General features: G+C 43.7%; 1 protein-coding gene across 1 annotated transcript in view; it reads right to left on the minus strand.

Annotated features, from left to right (window-relative positions):
• LOC106575645 (filamin A-interacting protein 1-like) overlaps positions 1-20,272 on the minus strand; it is a 79,443-nt gene that overhangs the window by 27,026 nt on the left and 32,145 nt on the right. Inside the window, exons 2-4 of the mRNA XM_014152260.2 lie at positions 15,989-16,319; positions 14,400-14,573; positions 13,782-13,960 (exon numbers count right to left, since the gene is read on the minus strand). Of these exons, the coding sequence (XP_014007735.2) occupies positions 13,782-13,960; positions 14,400-14,573; positions 15,989-16,309 (674 nt within the window). The 5' untranslated portion in view covers positions 16,310-16,319. The remainder of the gene's footprint in view (positions 1-13,781; positions 13,961-14,399; positions 14,574-15,988; positions 16,320-20,272) is intronic.

Consider the following 20,272-nt stretch of genomic DNA (forward strand, 5'->3'; position numbering starts at 1 on the left):
AAAAGTAAAGTAAGGGGGGGGGGGGGGAGTTAATGGTACTGTAGATATCTGATCCTGTTCACTTCCCCCTGGCCTCATGTGCTGTTGCTGTATCCTTTAATGTTACACAAATTGCCCTCTCAGGTTTCTCTAAACCTGTGGTAAACTGTACCCCTCCGAAACGCTCATAACATCGAGAGAATAATATGAGATCTGCATCAAACACCAACATTATACGATAATCACACACAGTGTGCTGCTTATTCGGTCATGTAGAAAGATAGAATGGCTGAGGGTAGAGCAGGTACTTGATTATTCACTTGAAATGGTTGCTCAAAAGCAGTTGTGCCAAGGACGGATTTGCTAACCACCATTTTGTAATTAGATGATGTTTCTGGGGGGGATGTTGTTTTTCTATAGTGCTGCAGTTGATGGAAGTAGTCTTTCGAGTTGTGTGGCCTTTAAAACTACTGTAATTAGCCACTCCAGCCATTGGGCCTGCTGTATACTTGTTACAATTGACTGAGAACTGGTCAAGTCTCTGGATTCCTGTCGTAAAAAGCCTGGATTTCGTTTTATGTTGAGCCATGGGTATTCACACGATTTGAATTACATTTCTGTAATGTTCTCCAAGAAGCTTGGTGGGCTTGTAAAATGTTAAAGTGTCTTAATGCTTTTACACCTTGTCCACGTGGCTTTTGTGAACAACTTACATTAGTCTGGTTGTCTTGTATTGTGTGTCGTTGTGTTGCCTTCGGAAGTGTTGCATTTTTTCAGTTTTTGCTACACAGCCAAGTTTTGCCATTTTGAATATAGACGGATTTCACAATCGTCTTCATTCCTATGACCTTTAGAATAAATGGAAACAGACACCTGCATTGGGCCAGGCCAAGAGAAGAGGAAGGAGACATTTCAGACACTACTGGGTTTCTTATTTCCCTGGTTGAAACATCTCATCAAAGCCCCCAAGATGCAGTGGGACAGGGTGGTCCCTGTGACAGCTCTTCATTGTTTCCTGCCAAACACCTAGTCTAGTTTTATGGTTTGGTTTCTATATCATGACTTGACATCCGACCACCTTCAGTCTCGACAAGTTCTCCCAAGGCTTCAGGATATGGCCTTGAATTAATCTCTCCCATTTTAACCACAAACTATTCATCTGTCCCATTGTAACCACAAACTCAACCCCTTGTCTCAGTTTCAGCCAGTCTATTCTTCTTGGACTTGCTACATTTGAAAGTCGACACTTGTAAATTCCCTGTGTTAGTGAAGGGTGTGTGGGGACATGTTAGATAACAGTTATTAGCAGACTGACCTAGCTTGCCTCTAACAAAGGGCTGCATTCACACAAAACAAGTAAACAAACTTGATGGCAGCCGTGTCGAGTCTGCGTCAGCAGCCGAATTCCCGTCAAGGAAAAGTAAATTGAACCTCCATCCCCATAAATGTTAGTAATGAACAGTTATCACCTCAGAATTAGCAGTTTCCTAACTCTTTGCGCGAGTTACGAGGTCAACTTTAGATTTTACACAAAGTTAATAAAACTGTGTGTACACACAGATGCTGGACGTGTGTACACCACATTACCTTCCATGTTGATGGGATAGCCCCATGAATAATAGCAGATAGAAATCCAACTCTGACTCATTGAGGACGTAACACAACATCTCCTTGGAACATTACTCCTAGTATATGGTGAATGCTCACGTTTATATCTGTGGAATAGAAGTATGTCCAATGATCAGAAGTAAAACAAATATTTTATTTGTCACATGCGCCGAATACAACAGGTGTAGACCTTACCATAAAATGCTTACTTACAAGCCCTTAACCAACAATGCAGTTAAGAAAATAGAGTTAAGAAAATATTTACTAAATAAAGTAAAGTAATTTTTTTTCAATAAAAGTAACACAATAACAATAATGATATACAGGGGGTACCGGTACCGAGTCAATGTGCGGGGGTACAGGTTAGTCCAGGTAATTTGTACATGTAGGTAGGGGTATGGCTTAGAATTCGTTGGTGTTTGTAACAATACAGAGTTGTATTTTTACATTTTTTGTATTTAACTAGGCATGTCCGTTAAGAACAAATTCTTATTTACAATGATGGCCTACACCGGCCAAACCCGGACGACGCTAGGCCAATTGTGCGCCGCCCTATCGGACTCCCAATCACGGTCGGTTGTGTTACAGCCTGGAATCGCACCAGGGTGTCTGGAGTGACGCCTCAAGCAGTGCCTTAGACTGCTGCGCCAATGAAAATTAAGCAACACACAGCACTTGACATAAACCATTAGACTTTACATCAGGGGCAAGTCATGTCAGAGAGAAGCCCCTTATCTCTGGTTGTTCTGAGCAATCCAGCCCCCTGGCTTGTACAAAACATGTTCATGTCTCTTTTGGCATGTGTTGTTACTGACTGCTCAATGTCATACGACATGACAGAACACAGAATGACACAAGATTGCAAATATAATTCCTCCGAAAAGATTTGCATGAAATGCCACTGTGATTACGGGCAGATGCCATCAAAACACAAAGAATGTTTGTTTGCCACATCCCAGTTTGAATGAAACATTTTCACAATTCAGCCAGACAGAGAGAGCCGTCCGGCCCGGAGAATGGAGAATGCATTCACCTCGACGAGAGATTAACTCTGGGCTCCTTTTCCCCCCATAATTCACTCACTATCTTGACACCATGTTGGCGGGAGAGCGTGAGCAGCTCCAGCACATTGTACAGACAGACACAGCTGCTGCTGCCAGCGTCAGAGATGTCATGTTCAAGTCTATGTCCAAAATGGCACCCTTTTCCCGTTATAGTGCGGTATACCAGGGTCCATAGGGCTCTGATCATAATTAGTGCACTATATAGGGAATGGGGTGCCATTTGGGACGCACACAACCTTCAAGCTGTCAGTCGCTTCCTTCCAGCATGACAATATGAAAAGAACTTCCTTTACCCATGTTGTGCCAGCCATAATTTAAGAGGTACTGTGTAGGCTATCCACTCAAACAACTGCTACAGAGAGAGAGAAATCAGATTGCTGGTAAAAGTATCCTCAACATGTAATTCCTGGCACTTTTGCTTCTCTGTTGTAATTGAAGACTTGTCTTTACTCACTCATCCGATTCTACGGAGGCAGAACATGGGGAAGACATTTCAGGCTTACTGGTGTGTTAACTGCTAGATTTCCTTCCCAAAGTTCCATTTACTTTTTGGAATACCTCTGGGGGAGTGGAATGAAACCCTAATAGCTGGACACACTTACTCAAGGGAGGAATCCATTTATACAAGGGACAGTGACACAAACTTGGCAAATCTTAACTGGGCTTAAATTCCCCAAAAGTTGGAGTTTTACAGTACATGAAAATGCGGGAGGGAAGGAGTGGGAGGCATAGTTCATTATGAAAAGCACTGATGTGCTTAATCATCCAAAGTAATACACTCTCTCTCTTTCTCTGTCTCACAGGGTGAAAATAGGAGCTGAGAGTAAAGTATGTACTCTGTGGTCTGCCAGGCTAATCACTGCATTCTGTCAGAGATATGTAATCACACGACGCCATACAATGACGGCTACCGGACCTAATTGGCCCACACATTTACAGAGGTAACGGAGAAGCGTCTGACAGCTCTGCACACTAAGAAAAGCACTTACATGTCGTAAAACGGGTCTTTAATCATTATGTCCAAGGTTTTAGTTATAGTTCACCTCCTAGACACATTACTGGTTGAGGTTCAGCTAGGTACTGTACTGTGGTAAAAATATGGCCATCATTATACAGTGGGGGAAAAAAGTATTTGATCCCCTGCTGATTTTGTACGTTTGCCCACTTACAAAGGAATGATCAGTCTATCATTTTAATGATAGGTTTATTTGAACAGTGAGAGACAGAATAACAACAACAAAAAATCCAGAAAAACGCATGTCAAAAATGTTATAAAATGATTTGCATTTTAATGAGGGAAATAAGTATTTGACCCCTCTGCAAAACATGACTTAGTACTTGGTGGCAAAACCCTTGTTGGCAATCACAGAGGTCAGATGTTTCTTGTAGTTGGCCACCAGGTTTGCACACATCTCAGGAGGGATTTTGTCCCACTCCTCTTTGCAGATCTTCTCCAAGTTATTAAGGTTTCGAGGCTGACGTTTGGCAACTCGAACCTTCAGCTCCTTCCACAGATTTTCTATGGGATTAAGGTCTGGAGACTGGCTAGGCCACTCCAGGACCTTAATGTGCTTCTTCTTGAGCCACTCCTTTGTTGCCTTGGCCGTGTGTTTTGGGTCATTGTCATGCTGGAATACCCATCCACGATCCATTTTCAATGCCCTGGCTGAGGGAAGGAGGTTCTCACCCAAGATTTGACGGTACATGGCCCCGTCCATCGTCCCTTTGATGCGGTGAAGTTGTCCTGTCCCCTTAGCAGAAAAACACCCCCAAAGCATAATGTTTCCACCTCCATGTTTGACGGTGGAGATGGTGTTCTTGGGGTCATAGGCAGCATTCCTCCTCCTCCAAACACGGCGAGTTGAGTTGATGTCAAAGAGCTCCATTTTGGTCTCATCTGACCACAACACTTTCATCAGTTGTCCTCTGAGTCATTCAGATGTTCATTGGCAAACTTCAGATGGGCATGTATATGTATTCTTGAGCAGGGGGACCTTGCGGGCGCTGCAGGATTTCAGTCCTTCACGGCGTAGTGTGTTACCAATTGTTTTCTTGGTGACTATGGTCCCAGCTGCCTTGAGATCATTGACAAGATCCTCTCGTGTAGTTCTGGGCTGATTCCTTACCGTTCTCATGATCATTGCAACTCCACGAGGTGAGATCTTGCATGGAGCCCCAGGCCGAGGGATATTGACAGTTCTTTTGTGTTTCTTCCATTTGCGAATCATCGCACCAAATGTTGTCACCTTCTCACCAAGCTGCTTGGCGATGGTCTTGTAGCCCATTCCAGCCTTGTGTAGGTCTACATCCTTGGAGAGCTCTTTGGTCTTGGCCATGGTGGAGAGTTTGGAATCTGATTGATTGATTGCTTCTGTGGACAGGTGTCTTTTTACAGGTAACAAGCTGCGGTTAGGAGCACTCCCTTTAAGAGTGTGCTCCTAATCTCAGCTCGTTACCTGTATAAAAGACACCTGGGAGCCAGAAATCTTCCGGATTGAGAGGGGGTCAAATACTTATTTCCCTCATTAAAATGCAAATCAATTTATAACATTTCTGACATGCGTTTTTCTGGATATTTTTGTTGTTATTCTGTCTCTCACTGTTCAAATAAACCTACCATTAAAATTATAGACTGATCCTTTCTTTGTCAGTGGGCAAACGTACAAAATCAGCAGGGGATCAAATGCTTTTTTCCCCCACTGTATATCTTGTGTATTGAGTACAGTGCAGTAAAAGTGTCCATTAGTTGTGCAGTGGGTTTTTAACAGGCTTTCTCATCACAATACGTAACCTGGTGGGATCTGCTTCAGTTCTATTAGAGGCAGACCTTAGTGGAGCACACAGATCAAAGCGTTGGTCTCATCATTGTCACGTCCATGGCTAGACAATCCTCTCACTATCTGGCAGTAGAGGAGGAAGAGAGACTGTTGGCAGACTAGTCTGTCAGGTCACAATCAGGAATCAGCTCACATTTTCCAATCGGTCCAAGGCCACGCCTGTGTGACACAATTACAGTATGTACAGGTGTGGGATCTTAATTTGACCAGTTTCTCACAGCAGGAACGTAATCCTGCAGCAACAGGACATGTGAATAATTATATGGATTATAATGAAATGGACATTTTTGTAGGGGTTGATGCATTTTTCGTGAGGGAAAATCAAGTCTGAAATTTCAGAGTGGAAACTTTAGAATCCTTTTTAAACTTCTCCTGGTTTGGTTTTTAGGTTTGATTTATTCACACCCAAAAAAATAAGTGAAAGACAAAACAGTAGAGATAAAAAAACAGGTAAAAAGAGTGTGCAGGTGAGGTATGAAGCCCAAAAGGGCTTATATGAAAACCACACCATAACTATAAGCACAACAACTAAAAGTTTGCAACAGGGTGATCAAATGAACTGTAAAGACAGAAAAGAAAAGAGAAGTGGATTTCCCCTTAGGTTCCATATTTAGTTTAGTTTGTAGCTTCAGCCACCTCAAGAGGATACGTTTCTACCTGAATACACACTGTATCATGTGAACTGCCATAAAACATATATACAGGCTTTTCAAGTTCAGACAAGAAAGTATTCAGAGAGGAAGTCATAAAGCAAACCACATTAACTACAATAATCGTCTAACAAGTCTGGATAGTAGGTATGGTATTTTCGTACGAAAAAAGCAGTTTTCTTGTGAATGAGAGTTTTCAAAGGATGAATCGTAGGACACTGACACAACTCTCACACTTGCAGAAATTCTGAAAGCACGGAGTTATGCTGGCTGAATCGCTTAAGCCAAAATTCCCTCAGTCCGTATTTCCCAGAAGTGGAAGGGCAAAGATGTACTGACACAACCGGAGCCGAGTTCCAGCCCGCTTTGTTTGGACAAAGCACATCGAGGGGAGTCTGTGTCATCTGTATGTTTAGAAGGAGTTGGTGAATATGTCATAGCTGTGTGATGATTCTGGACCTCACCACAGTTCCTGTGGTTGGACCTTAGAGCACACTACTACACACATTTCAAACAATGTCTCCCCTTCACACATGGAAAACAAAGTCATTGAGAGTTTGCTTACTGCAAGTGTGTGTGTGTGTCTCTGCTCTTCTCCTTTCCAAGTCCATGACCACTGTTTGCAACTCTTTCCACATCAAAAAGCAGAGACAAACGATCATATAACATTTTTTACATTCCAATTAAAGATGGTTTCATGTTTCTTTTATCTGATTCCTTGCTGGGGATAAACATTTTGCTGGCAAGTCGCAACATTCTGTCATGTTTTCTCTATACCTTCAGCCCTACATTGAAATTCCAAACAGGAATGTACAGCCTGCGTAAGTGTAGCAAAGCATTCTGGGAGCCGTGGCAATACAGGTGTGCTATTCCTTAATTAAAGTCATGACCAACTGTTATGAGTCTTGGCTGGATGCTCTGGAATCTAATTGGTCAGCAACAGATGATTCATCACTCTGCTGCCTCTAGTAGTTAATGAGAGAGTAATAGCATCTAAAAGGGATAGTCAAGATGTGACAGGGGATCCTGCTTGTGCCTGCACCAGTAACAGCTGGATGATAACTTCTTAAAACATAGTTCTAGACATTTGTAGTCGATCCTACCCTGAAGGTGTAGTCATACTGAGAGAGGTATGCTGTTCCTGCTCATACATTATAATGAGTTAATGGAAGCAGATCAAAATGCCCCAATGTTTTATCTTCGAGAACTGAGAAGGATCTGTGTCCCAAATGGCACCCTATTCCCTATATAGTGCACTACTTTTGACCAGAGCCCAATATGGTGTTCGGGTCAAAAGTAGTACCCTACATAGGGAACAGGGTGCCATTTGGGACGCAAGGTGATAATAAGCATCACAAGGAATGATGGAATGGCAGTGGAATGTTCCAGATGCACCTGAATGATGTAATCATGACAGGGTCAGTGGACCGGCACACTGAGTCCCTGTGTGTGAGATGGGACAGTAGAGATGTAGAGAAAGAACACCCATCCATCTTACTATGCTGTCAAACCAATGACCAGAGCGCTACTATTTCAAGAGAAACAGCATTTTTGTCTAAAGGTATAGTCACCCACTAACAAGAAAAGAAAAACGTCCAGATTTGCATATTAACATATTAGTCAAGCAAATGAACCTTTCACCTTTCAAACCCAAAAGAGACAGAGTGAGCTGAAGTGCCTCGGTGCTGTACGTTACACACGTGTTGAAGTCATGTTTCAGACAACATCTGCTGATGGTTAGAGTGCTCAGTGCTACTCTACTCTCACACCCCACTACTGCCACACACAACACACTGTACACTGTAGTGAGGTCCTCAGGCCTGGACATGGCTCAATAGCCAATTAATCAGAGGGGGCTACTTGACCTCTATCAACCCCCCCCAAATCCCCTCTCCCCCTTTGCCCCTTTACTCCCAGATTAACATGCTACATGATCTTTCCAGGACCAGGAAGGGTCACCCAACAGTTGGAGGCTCAGTGCAAAAATAAAGAGGGAGAAAGAGACAATGAGAAAAGAGAAAGAGGGAGAGAAAGAGAGGAGGAAATGGAGGGAGAGAGGGAGAGAGAGAGAGAAAGAGGAGAGATAGAGGAGAGAGAGAGAGAAGAGAGAAGGGGAGCTCTGGTGTCTCATCTGTTCTTAAATCCCTACACATAGCCCTTGTAGTATGTAATCACACTCGCTGTTTGCCAGCAGGGTCCAGAAAGGAAATGACTACATCCAGCGAAAATGCATCATACAACAATGGATTAACGGGCTTCAAATCAAAAACTGGTGCTGCACAGTGCTCTTCAAATGGGTGAGCTATGGCCAAGCTTTAGTGCTTAGATCACAGAGGCTATTGTTGCTCTCTTCAGACCAGTGATAATTGGTTTGTCCATCTACATTCTGTGTGTTCTGAGGTTTTGCTGTTTTGTGTTTCTGCCCCCTGTGATTATTTTGGGGAATGGCTGTCTTCAGAACAGAAGCTGCCACACGATGTATCAGGTCCTGAAATGGGACGTCTGCTACAGTTAAAGTATTTATTGAAATTGCTTTGGGGAATTATTTTTGCTGTAGACATCCAAGAGAGTCGAAGAGAATGTGTTCCCATTTTGAGCAAAAAGGTTTATGGTTCAAAGAAGCCTTTTTGCCCCTGGTTCATGTCCATGTTCGGTCCAAATGGTAAACACAAGACAAGACAGCAACACATGTGACAGTCTGGTGGGCTATTGAATGTCAATACTCAGAGTTACTTTGAGCAAGTGACTCCACTGTTTCTTTGTCCAGGCCCAACTCTATTTAGTTATTTTGTTTGGCTTGAATAAACACTGTTCGTCATACATGCTACTTATTAAGAGCCTAAATGATACAGTCTTAATAGAACAGAACCCTTCAGTAATGTTAAGGGTTGCTGACTCTCTAGACATTTGATAGTTTGTAACAGTATAGGATGATAGCATAATTACCCAGAATTCAGCCATGTAAAATGAATCAGTCCTTTGACGATAGTCTAGACCAGGTATTCCCAAACTGGGGTTCCGTGCAATGCCGCCGGGGGTACGCCAAATAAAAATGTGATTCACATTTTTTTTAAATTATAATTGAAAATTCTTCACATTTTCAAACAGTCCATTTATATTTTCCAACGGGGTTATACATTTGGGTGAGATTTTTCCCCTCGCCTGAGTAGCCTCGTTTCACTGCCAAAAATAAAATTAAACCATCTAGTGTTCAGCGAGATAACAACACAATGTCAAATACAGGTAGCCTAGTCAAATAATTAGCATCCAATCACATTAACCGTTACTCTCTCGCGGGAATTCCACTAACGGTCCATATGTAGCCAAACGTAGCTGCTGCTCATTCCGTTTGCTCGAAAATTGATAAATGGTTAAAAAAGTAAGGCCCACGTCCATAGAGACACATACCAGCTCTACTGGTAGTACTGCTACTACCAGGAGTACTACACCTGCACCTGTCAACAAGTTGGTCTGCTTCCACAAGCACATCCAATGCTAGCATCAGTAATACTACATTTGTTGTTAGCCCAGGTAGCATGGACACTGACAGTTGTGAATCTGATGCAGCCAAAGTGCTACTGCCCCCTTACTCGGGAAAGCACCAAACAACAGACAGGGATGTTGGACCATCGAAGAGGCGCAAATATGATGAGAACTACATTGACTTGGGGTTCACATATATTGGCAGTAGTGCCTTTCCTCATCCACAGTGTGTTATATGTGTAAAAGTACTATCTCACAACTGGATGAAACCTTCACTGTTGCGCAGACATTTAGAAACAGAACATGCCTATTTGAAAAATAAGCCACAGGAGTTTTTTGAGCGAGAATTATGACAACTTTCGAGTAATAAGACATGTATAAAAGCAAAAGATACCATTAATAAGAAGGGGCTAGAAGAGTCTTAAATGGGAAAAGGCCAACAAAAACTATACAGACAATGACTTCATTAAACAACACTGTTTCACGACGCATCAGTGACATGGCAGGAGATGTTTTGAAACAATTACTGCTTCGCATATAAGCCAGTGAATTCTATTCGTTACAGCTGGATGAGTCAACAGACTTGGCGGGCCTGGCACAGATCCTGGTATATGTCCGTTACGTTTATGGGGGGTCAATTAAGGAAGACACCCTCTTCTGCAAACCAGGAGAGGATATTTTTAAGGTACTGGACAGCTTTGTGACATCAAATGGACTTTGGTGGTCAAGATGTGTTGGAATCTGTACTGATGGCACAAAAGCCATGACAGGGAGAAATAGTAGAGTGGCAACAAACGTGCAAGCAGTTGCAGTTGTGTACACTGCAGCATCCACTGAGAGGCTCTTGCTGCCAAAGGAATGCCTGACAGCTTGAAGGACGTTTTGGACACTGTGAAAATGGTTAACTTTGTTAAAGCAAGGCCCCTGAACTCTTGTGTATTTTCTGGCCTATCTGGGTGACATTTTTACTCGCCTGAATGATCTGAATCTAGGATTACAGGGACTCTCCGCAACTATATTCAATGTGCGAGACAAAATTGAGGCTATGATTAAGAAGTTGGAGCTCTTCTCTGTCTGCATTAACAAGGTCAACACACAGGTCTTTCCATCATTGTATGATTTTTTTGTGTGCAACTGAACTGACAATGTCAAATGTGATATAGCGAAGCACCTGAGTGAGTTGGGTGTGCAATTATGCAGGTACTTTCCCGAAACGGATGACACAAACAACTGGATTCATTATCCCTTTCATGCCCTGCCTCCAGTCCACTTACCGATATCTGAACAAGAGAGCCTCATCGAAATTCCACCAAGCGGTTCTGTGAAAATAGAATTTAATCAGAAGCCACTGCCAGATTTCTGGATTGGGCTGCGCTCAGAGTATCCTGCCTTGGCAAATTGTGCTGTTAAGACACTGATGCCCTTTGCGTACCTATGTGAGAGTGGATTCTCGGCCCTCACTAGCATGAAAACTAAATACAGTGTGGCAAAGAAGGGGGTCGAGTGATAAATGGCAGATATGTGAGGGCAGAACTAATAAACGGGCTCTGCCCGATCACTAAAATGGCCACCCCGATCAGAACTACAGATCACAAAAAAATACAATTCCCAGAAGCAAGGGGAACCCTCAGAAGGTGGAGCCGACCCACAGATAAAAGGTCAAGAAAAACCAGGAAGAGAGAGAGAGGGCGGGAAGGATCTATGAACCATAGAGAAAGAGACAATCTACATTGGCTGGATATACCGTGTACGAGCTGGACTGTTTTGGACTTACCTGTTGGCGTTTAGACCTGGACCTACCGAGAACCAGATTTGTGTACCGAACCCTGCTATCCTTGACCTTACCTGCGGCCCGGGTGGACCAGGACAGCGAAACAAACACACAGGTACTGTCATGTTCGAAAGAACTTTCATTCTGGGCTGACTTTGGTGACAGTTTCCCACTTAATTTGTGACAAACGCTCCTAACTTTGAAGAGGTTTGCCACAACAGGCACAGACTCTGTGTGGAAGATGATTCCCACGAGCCGGGTTATGACAAAAACTCACAGTCATTCTTATGTTTAATAAATGTATTGTGTAGCGTGTGTGTGGCAGGCTTACAATGATGGCAAAAAACAACATTTGAGAGTGCGCTGACTCTGGTGCTAGAGGGGGTACGCAGCTGGAGGTTGAATGTTTGAAGCGATACGGGACTATAAAAAGTTTGGGAACCACTGGTCTAGACAAACAACCAGGGATTAGATGAGGTAAGACAACACCTCAGAGACACCCACCTTTACTCTACTGTCGTTCCCCAAGCACTTCACGTGTTGCTCTAGTTCTGCTCTAGCCGGTCTCTGAGCAAAGACAGATGACGAAGCTCTACTTTTTTTACAGTTTACGCACTCAAGCCCAAATCTGGATGTCCTCTAGTCTACAAAGCTATGGTCAAACTTTAGTCATTACCATGGCGACCTGATATCTTGTTGAACATGCAGTATGATTAATGCTCTTTTCCTCCTAGACCATTGTGTTCTTTCTCTCCCGTATAAATCTTTCACCTTGTTCTCACAGAGTAATTAATGTGAACCCTGGAAGGAGGGATATTTATCATGGCACTCCATCACTTCCTGACACGCTCCTCCGAACCGTGACTGAGCCCAGTCCTGCAGGCCCAGGCCGTGGCCACGGTCCGCCAAGCCAAACACACCGACCGACCCAGAGAGGTTCTGATAATGCGGTCATCATAATTAGGGCACCTCGCTCTGGACCGGGCTGATGGCCAAATCTCTCTCTCTCTCTCTGAATTGATTTGGTGGACGTGTGAATGAATCTGGCTGAGGCAGCAGGGGCGGATAGAGGGAGAGATGGATGGAGGGAGAGATAGAGGGAGGAGGTCATACTATACCTGTATGGTACAGTCTAGTCCGTTTTACACAGATTTACAATGATAGATGTCTCTACAGGAAGGCATAGCCTCAGTCAGAAGGTGAACTCCCTGTTAGGGCTTGAAAGTTCTCTGTCAGGGTGGATACACTTAAGCCAGATCTCTCTGACTTCACTTCACACTGACTGACATTGCCATATAAAGACATTACTATTGAGAGAGAGAGAGAGAGAGAGAGAGAGAGAGAGAGAGAGAGAGAGAGAGAGAGAGAGAGAGAGAGAGAGAGAGAGAGAGAGAGAGAGAGAGAGAGAGAGAGAGAGAGAGAGAGAGAGAGAGAGAGAGAGAGAGAGAGAGATATGTTGCTTATAACAACGGCAAATGCAGTTTAATTTTGGGCCAAGTCATCGAGTTTGACTTCAACACACCCGATCTGAACACTATGGTCGAGTTTCTAAGTACCGAAATGAGTCTGGGTCATGTTTGAGTTACGACACAATTAATGTCTATAATAGGGGAACTCTGTACTCTGTCAGATGGTCTGTTAATGTGTATAAAGTGTAATGTAGTGTTTGTTTTGGACATCTCCTTGGCATGCCCATTCATTTGCTGTAATATTATACATAGAGTATATTACAGTTCAATTATCACAGAGTTGCAGAAACCTGGATGAAACCTAAACATGTGTAAAACTGGGAACCTTCAAGAAAGTTTTTCTCTGTATGTAACTATTCATAATGTCGTTCTAAATTCCAGGTAAATACCAGCTAACCTAAAAGAACACGTATTAATCTAATATCTAGCCTACACAAACATCAGTATGAATCTGTCTATAGCAGCTATTCAGGATTGGGTTATTGTGCTTTGGAAGCCAATGAGTAACGTTTCTTCTGGCATCATGCATCACTCTGTCGTCCTACGATAACATGTCTCAACACAACCTGGGTTATAATGCAGTCACGTCATTTATAAGGGGATTACCAATCAAAGGCAACCTGATTCTGATGTATTGAATTATTTATCAAGCATTTGATAAATAAAAGTCCCTATTTTCTATGTGAAAACAGCAAATAAAAATCATCCACAAAGGTTTTGGAATGTAAGTGTTCATTTCAAGATCATTCATTCAACACCTTGAGGAGCCTTTCTGAGGGGCGAGCTCAGCTCTTGTGTGTGTGTGTGTGTGTGTGTGTGTGTGTGTGTGTGTGTGTGTGTCGTATATGTGCATACATGCGTGTGTGCCTGCCTTTGCGCATATATGTTTGTTAAGTTGAGAAACAGATCAACCAACAGACCTCTCTCGTTCCTGCTCCAGCAGGTTGGTGAACTCGTCACTCTTCCTCATGAAGTCTCCATGGTTCCTCTTCTCGTCATCCAGCTTGTACAGGGCGCGCTTGTGGGACTGCTCAGTCAGCAGCAGCTGCTCCAGCATGCGACGGTGGGTCTCCCTCTGCTTCTCCACCAGCTTGTCCAGCTAAGAGAGACCAGAGCGTTTACTGACCACTCCAAATACACTTCCTGTCACCTCTATGTGAGGTGATATCGGATGTATAAATGTATTTCAAAACGTGATTGTCCAGTCATGAGACAAAAACCCAAAGTTGATCTTTGAACCTACAAAGTAGCTACTTCATATACATTTTAGCAGACTCTTATCTAGAGTGACTTACAGGAGCAATTAGGGTTAAGGGCCTTGCTCACGGGCACATCAACAGATTTTTCACCTAGTTGGCTTGGGGATTCGAACCAGCGACCTTTCTGTTACTGGCCCAACGCTCTTAACTGCTAGGCTACCTGCCACCCATATACTGTAGCTGAAGTTTCAACCCTTCCAAGTCGTCTTATCTGGGTGCTACACTTCACTGACCCCAGACTTTACTGAGCTGCTGTATTGAATGTTGAGACTGTGCTACCTCAGCCATGGGCCTCTCGTAGATGTCTTCCTGGAAGGTCTCAGCCTTGCTCTGGACGGTGTCTCTCTGCAAGGCCTGAAGGACCTTCTGTGGGGTGACGAACCCATACTGGGCCTCCAAGAGGGCCAAGTCAATCTTCTCAGCCTTCAATACCGTGATCACCTCGTCTCTGGCCTGTGGTAGGGGAGAGAGAGAGGGAGAGAGAGAGAAGAGGACACAGTTCTATGAGCATGATAGCTAGACTACCCATGGTTTAGTATTACCAAGAAGAAAGACTACCCATGGTTTAGTATGACCAAAAGCTAGGTTACCCATGGTTTAGTATTACAAAGCAGCCTGTCCTATAGCTAGACTACCCATGGTTCAGTATTACAAAGAAGCCTGTCCTATAGCTAGACTACCCATGGTTCAGTATTACCAAGAAGCCTGTCCTATGGCTAGACTACCCATGGTTTAGTATGACTGTACCAAGAAGCCTGTCCTATAGCTAGACTACCCATGGTTCAGTATTACCAAGAAGCCTGTCCTATAGCTAGACTACCCATGGTTCAGTATTACCAAGAAGCCTGTCCTATAGCTAGACTACCCATGGTTCAGTATTACCAAGAAGCCTGTCCTATAGCTAGACTACCCATGGTTCAGTATTACCAAGAAGCCTGTCCTATAGCTAGACTACCCATGGTTCAGTATTACCAAGAAGCCTGTCCTATAGCTAGACTACCCATGGTTCAGTATTACCAAGAAGCCTGTCCTATAGCTAGACTACCCATGGTTCAGTATTACAAAGAAGCCTGTCCTATAGCTAGACTACCCATGGTTCAGTATTACCAAGAAGCCTGTCCTATAGCTAGACTACCCATGGTTCAGTATTACCAAGAAGCCTGTCCTATAGCTGGACTCCCATGGTTTAGTATTACCAAGAAGCCTGTCCTATAGCTAGACTACCCATGGTTCAGTATTACCAAGAAGCCTGTCCTAAAGCTAGACTACCCATGGTTCAGTATTACCAAGAAGCCTGTCCTATAGCTAGACTACCCATGGTTCAGTATTACCAAGAAGCCTGTCCTATAGCTAGACTACCCATGGTTCAGTATTACCAAGAAGCCTGTCCTATAGCTAGACTACCCATGGTTCAGTATTACCAAGAAGCCTGTCCTATAGCTAGACTACCCATGGTTTACTTTATCAAGAAGCCTGTCCTATAGCTAGACTACCCATGGTTCAGTATTACCAAGAAGCCTGTCCTATAGCTGGACACCCATGGTTCAGTATTACCAAGAAGCCTGTCCTATAGCTAGACTACCCATGGTTCAGTATTACCAAGAAGCCTGTCCTATAGCTAGACTACCCATGGTTCAGTATTACCAAGAAGCCTGTCCTATAGCTAGACTACCCATGGTTCAGTATTACCAAGAAGCCTGTCCTATAGCTAGACTACCCATGGTTTACTTTATCAAGAAGCCAAGTATTCTGCCTCTCCTCACCAGATAACCCAGAACCAGCCAAACCCTTGCCCAGTCTCCTAGTCTCTCCTCACCAAACAACCCAGAACCATCCAAACCCTGGCCAGTCCCACAGTCTCTCCTCACCTGCAGTTCTCCTTCTAGCATGGAGAGCAGGAACAGAAGGTCGTCTCGGGAGAGGTCCCTGGCCTTCCCGCCTGCTGCCTTCTCCCTCCGACTGTTACTGCTGGCACTGCCACTCCCACTGCTGCCGCTGCCCTCCTTTTCCTTCCTCTGGACAGTGCCTGTGTTTGTGCCTGTGTCATCGGGGGGCTCCCTGTGCCTGGCCCGTCCTGCACCCCTGCCCTGGGGCTCCTCACGTTCTGTGGCCCGCCGCTGCGATCGTGCCTGGTGCTGAGCCAGCTTGGCATTTGCTGTGTCCTCTAGGCTGTTGCTACGGGAACGCATGGTTTTTTACCTGCAGGGGGAACAGGAAGGAACATAGTGGGAGGAGATTGATAGGTGGGTTGGGGTGGGGTTGGGTGTAGCCGTGGGGTAAAGGGTTGGTGGGTTGAGGCGGGTGAGAGCTGTGTGAGGGGAGTGATCTGTTTTATTCAGCCCCGAAGCTCAGTCGTCCAGGCTCTGTATCATTGTATAAGATGGTGGTTTGGTTAAATCACTGACTCATGACAATGATGAAGCCATGAATGGCCCGATAGTCTTAAGCTCCATTCACTGTGTCATTTATCATTTTCTGCGTTATATAGTACCGGGAAAGGTAAACGTACACCTTGATGAAAAAGTGATTGTAAATACAAATCCTGAATAAACATAGGCCAATCTCTGTTCTGTGTGTTTGATCTGAGGATGAAAAGAAAAACGCCTTGAATCATTCATTACATCACCAGTTGTATTAGTGGCCTGGCCTGGCTGACAGTTTATGAGTAAGAGGGATAGCTGTTTGACTGCATATGTACACATGCAAGGCACGGAATGATTCGGGGATGATGTCATCGCCGCAAGCAGCAGTCTGCTTGAACAGATCTAAACTCAGAGATCTGGGCTCCAGGCGAGAGCAGAGAGCAGCCATATCCGTTAGTGAGTGTTTGCTTACACCATCACAATGCACTAGTCCCAGGAGGATAGCGTGTAATTCCGTAAACCTTCATCAGGGTTCTGTTGATGAGTAAACTGTGCCACAGTAGACACTAAAGCAATCAGGCCCTGTTTTGTCCTAATGGATTGCAGCTATTACTCACAGTTAGTCTTGCAACATTTGAGCTGTTCAAACAGACAAAGGGCACAGCTGGGATCCAGGTCGACAAGGAGCTGGTTACGCAACACCTCTAAAGAGTTCAACCCGGGTCACTGTCTTTGGCTGTCCCCATAGGAGAACCCTTTGAAGAACCCTTTTTGGTTCCAGGTAGAACGCTTTTGGGTTTCATGAAGAACCATTTACACAGAGAGTTCTACATGGAACCCAAAAGGGTTCTACCTGGAACCAAAAAGGGTTCTCCTATGGGGACAGCCGAAGAACCCTTTTTTCTAAGTGTGTACTGCCAAAGTGCCAAACCTGACGATTGCAGAGTGCTCAGTGAGTGTATAATAATATCTAACAATCTCTTTGATTGACTGTCCTGACAGCTCAGATATGCCCCAGTGTTCTCTGCTGTGCTGTGTGTGTTTGTGTGAGACTGAAATAGAGCTGGCTGGAGTGGAGCATCTGGCATGTCTCCATATCAACTCTGGCTGTTGTACGCTCACTTCCCTGACAAAGCTGTGTGTTTTGAGAGTAAACATTGCCGAGGGCCAACGCTACTGGTCAGTGTTGGGTTTGACAGTCACACAGGCTGTCCTGTTCCATGACTGTAATGGTTGGAAGTAGGAGTGCTGGGAAACCTATACTGTGAGAGAACTATACTTCTGTTTAGACCTCTCACTGGGAACATCTAGGGTTCCAATCCTAGGCTGGATCACTCCCTTTGGCACATCTATACTGGCTTTGTACACTACTTTCAGAGAAACATTGGTAACACTTTATTTTTAGAGCCTACTTTCCTTTGGAAGCTCTCACCCATTTCACTCCCTCCAGATCATGTCATAGTCCAACAATAAAGTAAACAAAAACTAACAAGAATGTGCAAAGAGAGACTTTTGCTGGAAAGTACCAGTTATTCAAGCAAGCCAAATGAAAGCAAGGTTTGAGATGATGATGTTTTTGGAATTATCTCTGAACTTCTCAGAAGAGCACAAAACAAAAACACCAGTTATGTAACTGCTGATGTAGTCTATGTATGAACTATGAGCATGGTTTTTAATGTTGATGTGTAGTCTATGTATGAACTATGAGCATGGTTTTTACTGTTGCTGATGTAGTCTATGTATGGACTATGAGCATGGTTTTTAATGTTGATGTGTACGCTATGTATGAACTATGAACATGGTTTTAAATGTTGCTGATGTAGTCTATGTATGGACTATGAGCATGGTTTTTAATGTTGATGTGTACGCTATGTATGAACTATGAACATGGTTTTAAATGTTGCTGATGTAGTCTATGTATGAACTATGAGCATGGTTTTTAATGTTGCTGTGTACGCTAGGTACGAAACCACAAACATAGTTTGTCGATGAGCACATTCTGTTTTGCTGCCTGTCAGCTTGGCCAAGGTGTGAAGTGGAATCTGCCAGAACACAATTAGTTAGTCACCATATGAGGTAAGAGACCTTGCATGGCCTCTTCTACTGCTAATGATGATGAGGTGCACTACAGTGGTATTATTTTACCAGAACATTCCCTCCTCCATAGTGTTCTGAACAGCAAACAACATCTTCACGTCAAGTATAATCCTGGGGAGAGTTCATAACGATACAATCTGTAACCTGGAAATGACCACTGAACAGATTCCCAATCCCCAGAATGTACCTTTAAAGTCAACTCACCTACAACTTTATAAGGAAGGTGATTGTTATGAAATACTGATACACTACACTAAACCCAATGGGCAAAACTGGTTGAATCAATGTTGGTTCCACGTCATTTCAACCAAAAATGTCTATGCAATGACGTTGAATCAACGTGGAAAACTGATTGGATTTGCAAAAAGTTATCAACGTCAGGGTATTTCGTATTTTTTTTACCCACCTTTCAACCTAAATCCAATGATATGGTGAAATGTTTTACTTAATTCACATTAGATGACAACTCAACCCAATGTAAATCAAATCTAGATGTTGAACTAAAAAAGCACAATGCCATGACAGTCTTCTCCCCCTCCATGTAGTAAACTGACCAGACTAGTTTGACATTCATACTCTGTGACACTATGAATGAAAGAGTTTGTAACGTGTGTGAATCTGCCCAGAGAGATTACATTTAATCATGATTTGTTTTCCTACTAATCTGGCCAGCTGAACATCACACAGGGTGAGTCCCAAATGGCCCCTTACTAACAACATAGTGCACTACCTTTGACCAGAGCCCAATAGGCCCGGTCAAAAGTAGTGCAATGCAAAGGGAATAGGTTACCATTTGGGAAGCAAACACAGTCATTGTGTCAAACCGGCTCAGGCCCTTTCACATCTCATTGTCTCAGTCTTCTACAGGTCCACAATAGGAGCAGGATCACAGCCAAAAGGTGATGTAATGATAAACAGCACTTCATACTGTTTGCAGAGGATTAGCTATTGCTTTTGGCAGAGAGGACATTACCATATGCACGCAACATGGACTCATGCTTGTGCATGTCTATAGGCCTATACTTTACTGCATTTTAAGTAATATCAGTACACACACACACACACACATCTCTCTTTCTCACACACACGGTACTAACTAGTACAGGTAGGTACTGTAGATACTACCTCTATAGCCAGTACACAAAGCTTGCCTGAAAGACCTGTAACATATCTGTAACATAACAGTCATCATTCCTCAACACAAACTTTGTCTAAAATAGAGTAGAAAATCGTTTGACAAGTATCATGACATCCTGATGTGATTATTACCAGAGTAATGACCTAGGAAAGAGTGCTGTGAGTTGGGTGGATGTGAGGGATCTGAGGTTGGGTTTATAAGGCTGCACTGTGCCCTCGGCTTGATGAGGTCACAGACCTGGCAGAACTAGACTCAGCCTCTATCTTACTAAATGGAAACAAAGTTTGTCAAAGGCGCCTGACCTTTACATTGATGCCATGCCTGCCTCTCACTCTCTCTCTCTGACGTGCTCAAAGTAATAGTTGTTTCTCTCTCTCTCTCTCTCTCTCTCTCTCTCTCTCTCTCTCTCTCTCTCTCTCTCTCTCAGGACAGGAGCTGCTGCTTGTAATTCAGACTGTAGTCTGCTCTTACATACAGATGAAGTCGGAAGTTTACATAAACTTAGGTTGGAGTCTCATTTTTCAACCACTCCACAAATTTCTTGTGAACAAACT

The sequence above is a fragment of the Salmo salar genome, chromosome ssa17 (assembly GCF_905237065.1).
Source record: "Salmo salar chromosome ssa17, Ssal_v3.1, whole genome shotgun sequence".
NCBI lineage: Eukaryota > Metazoa > Chordata > Actinopteri > Salmoniformes > Salmonidae > Salmo > Salmo salar.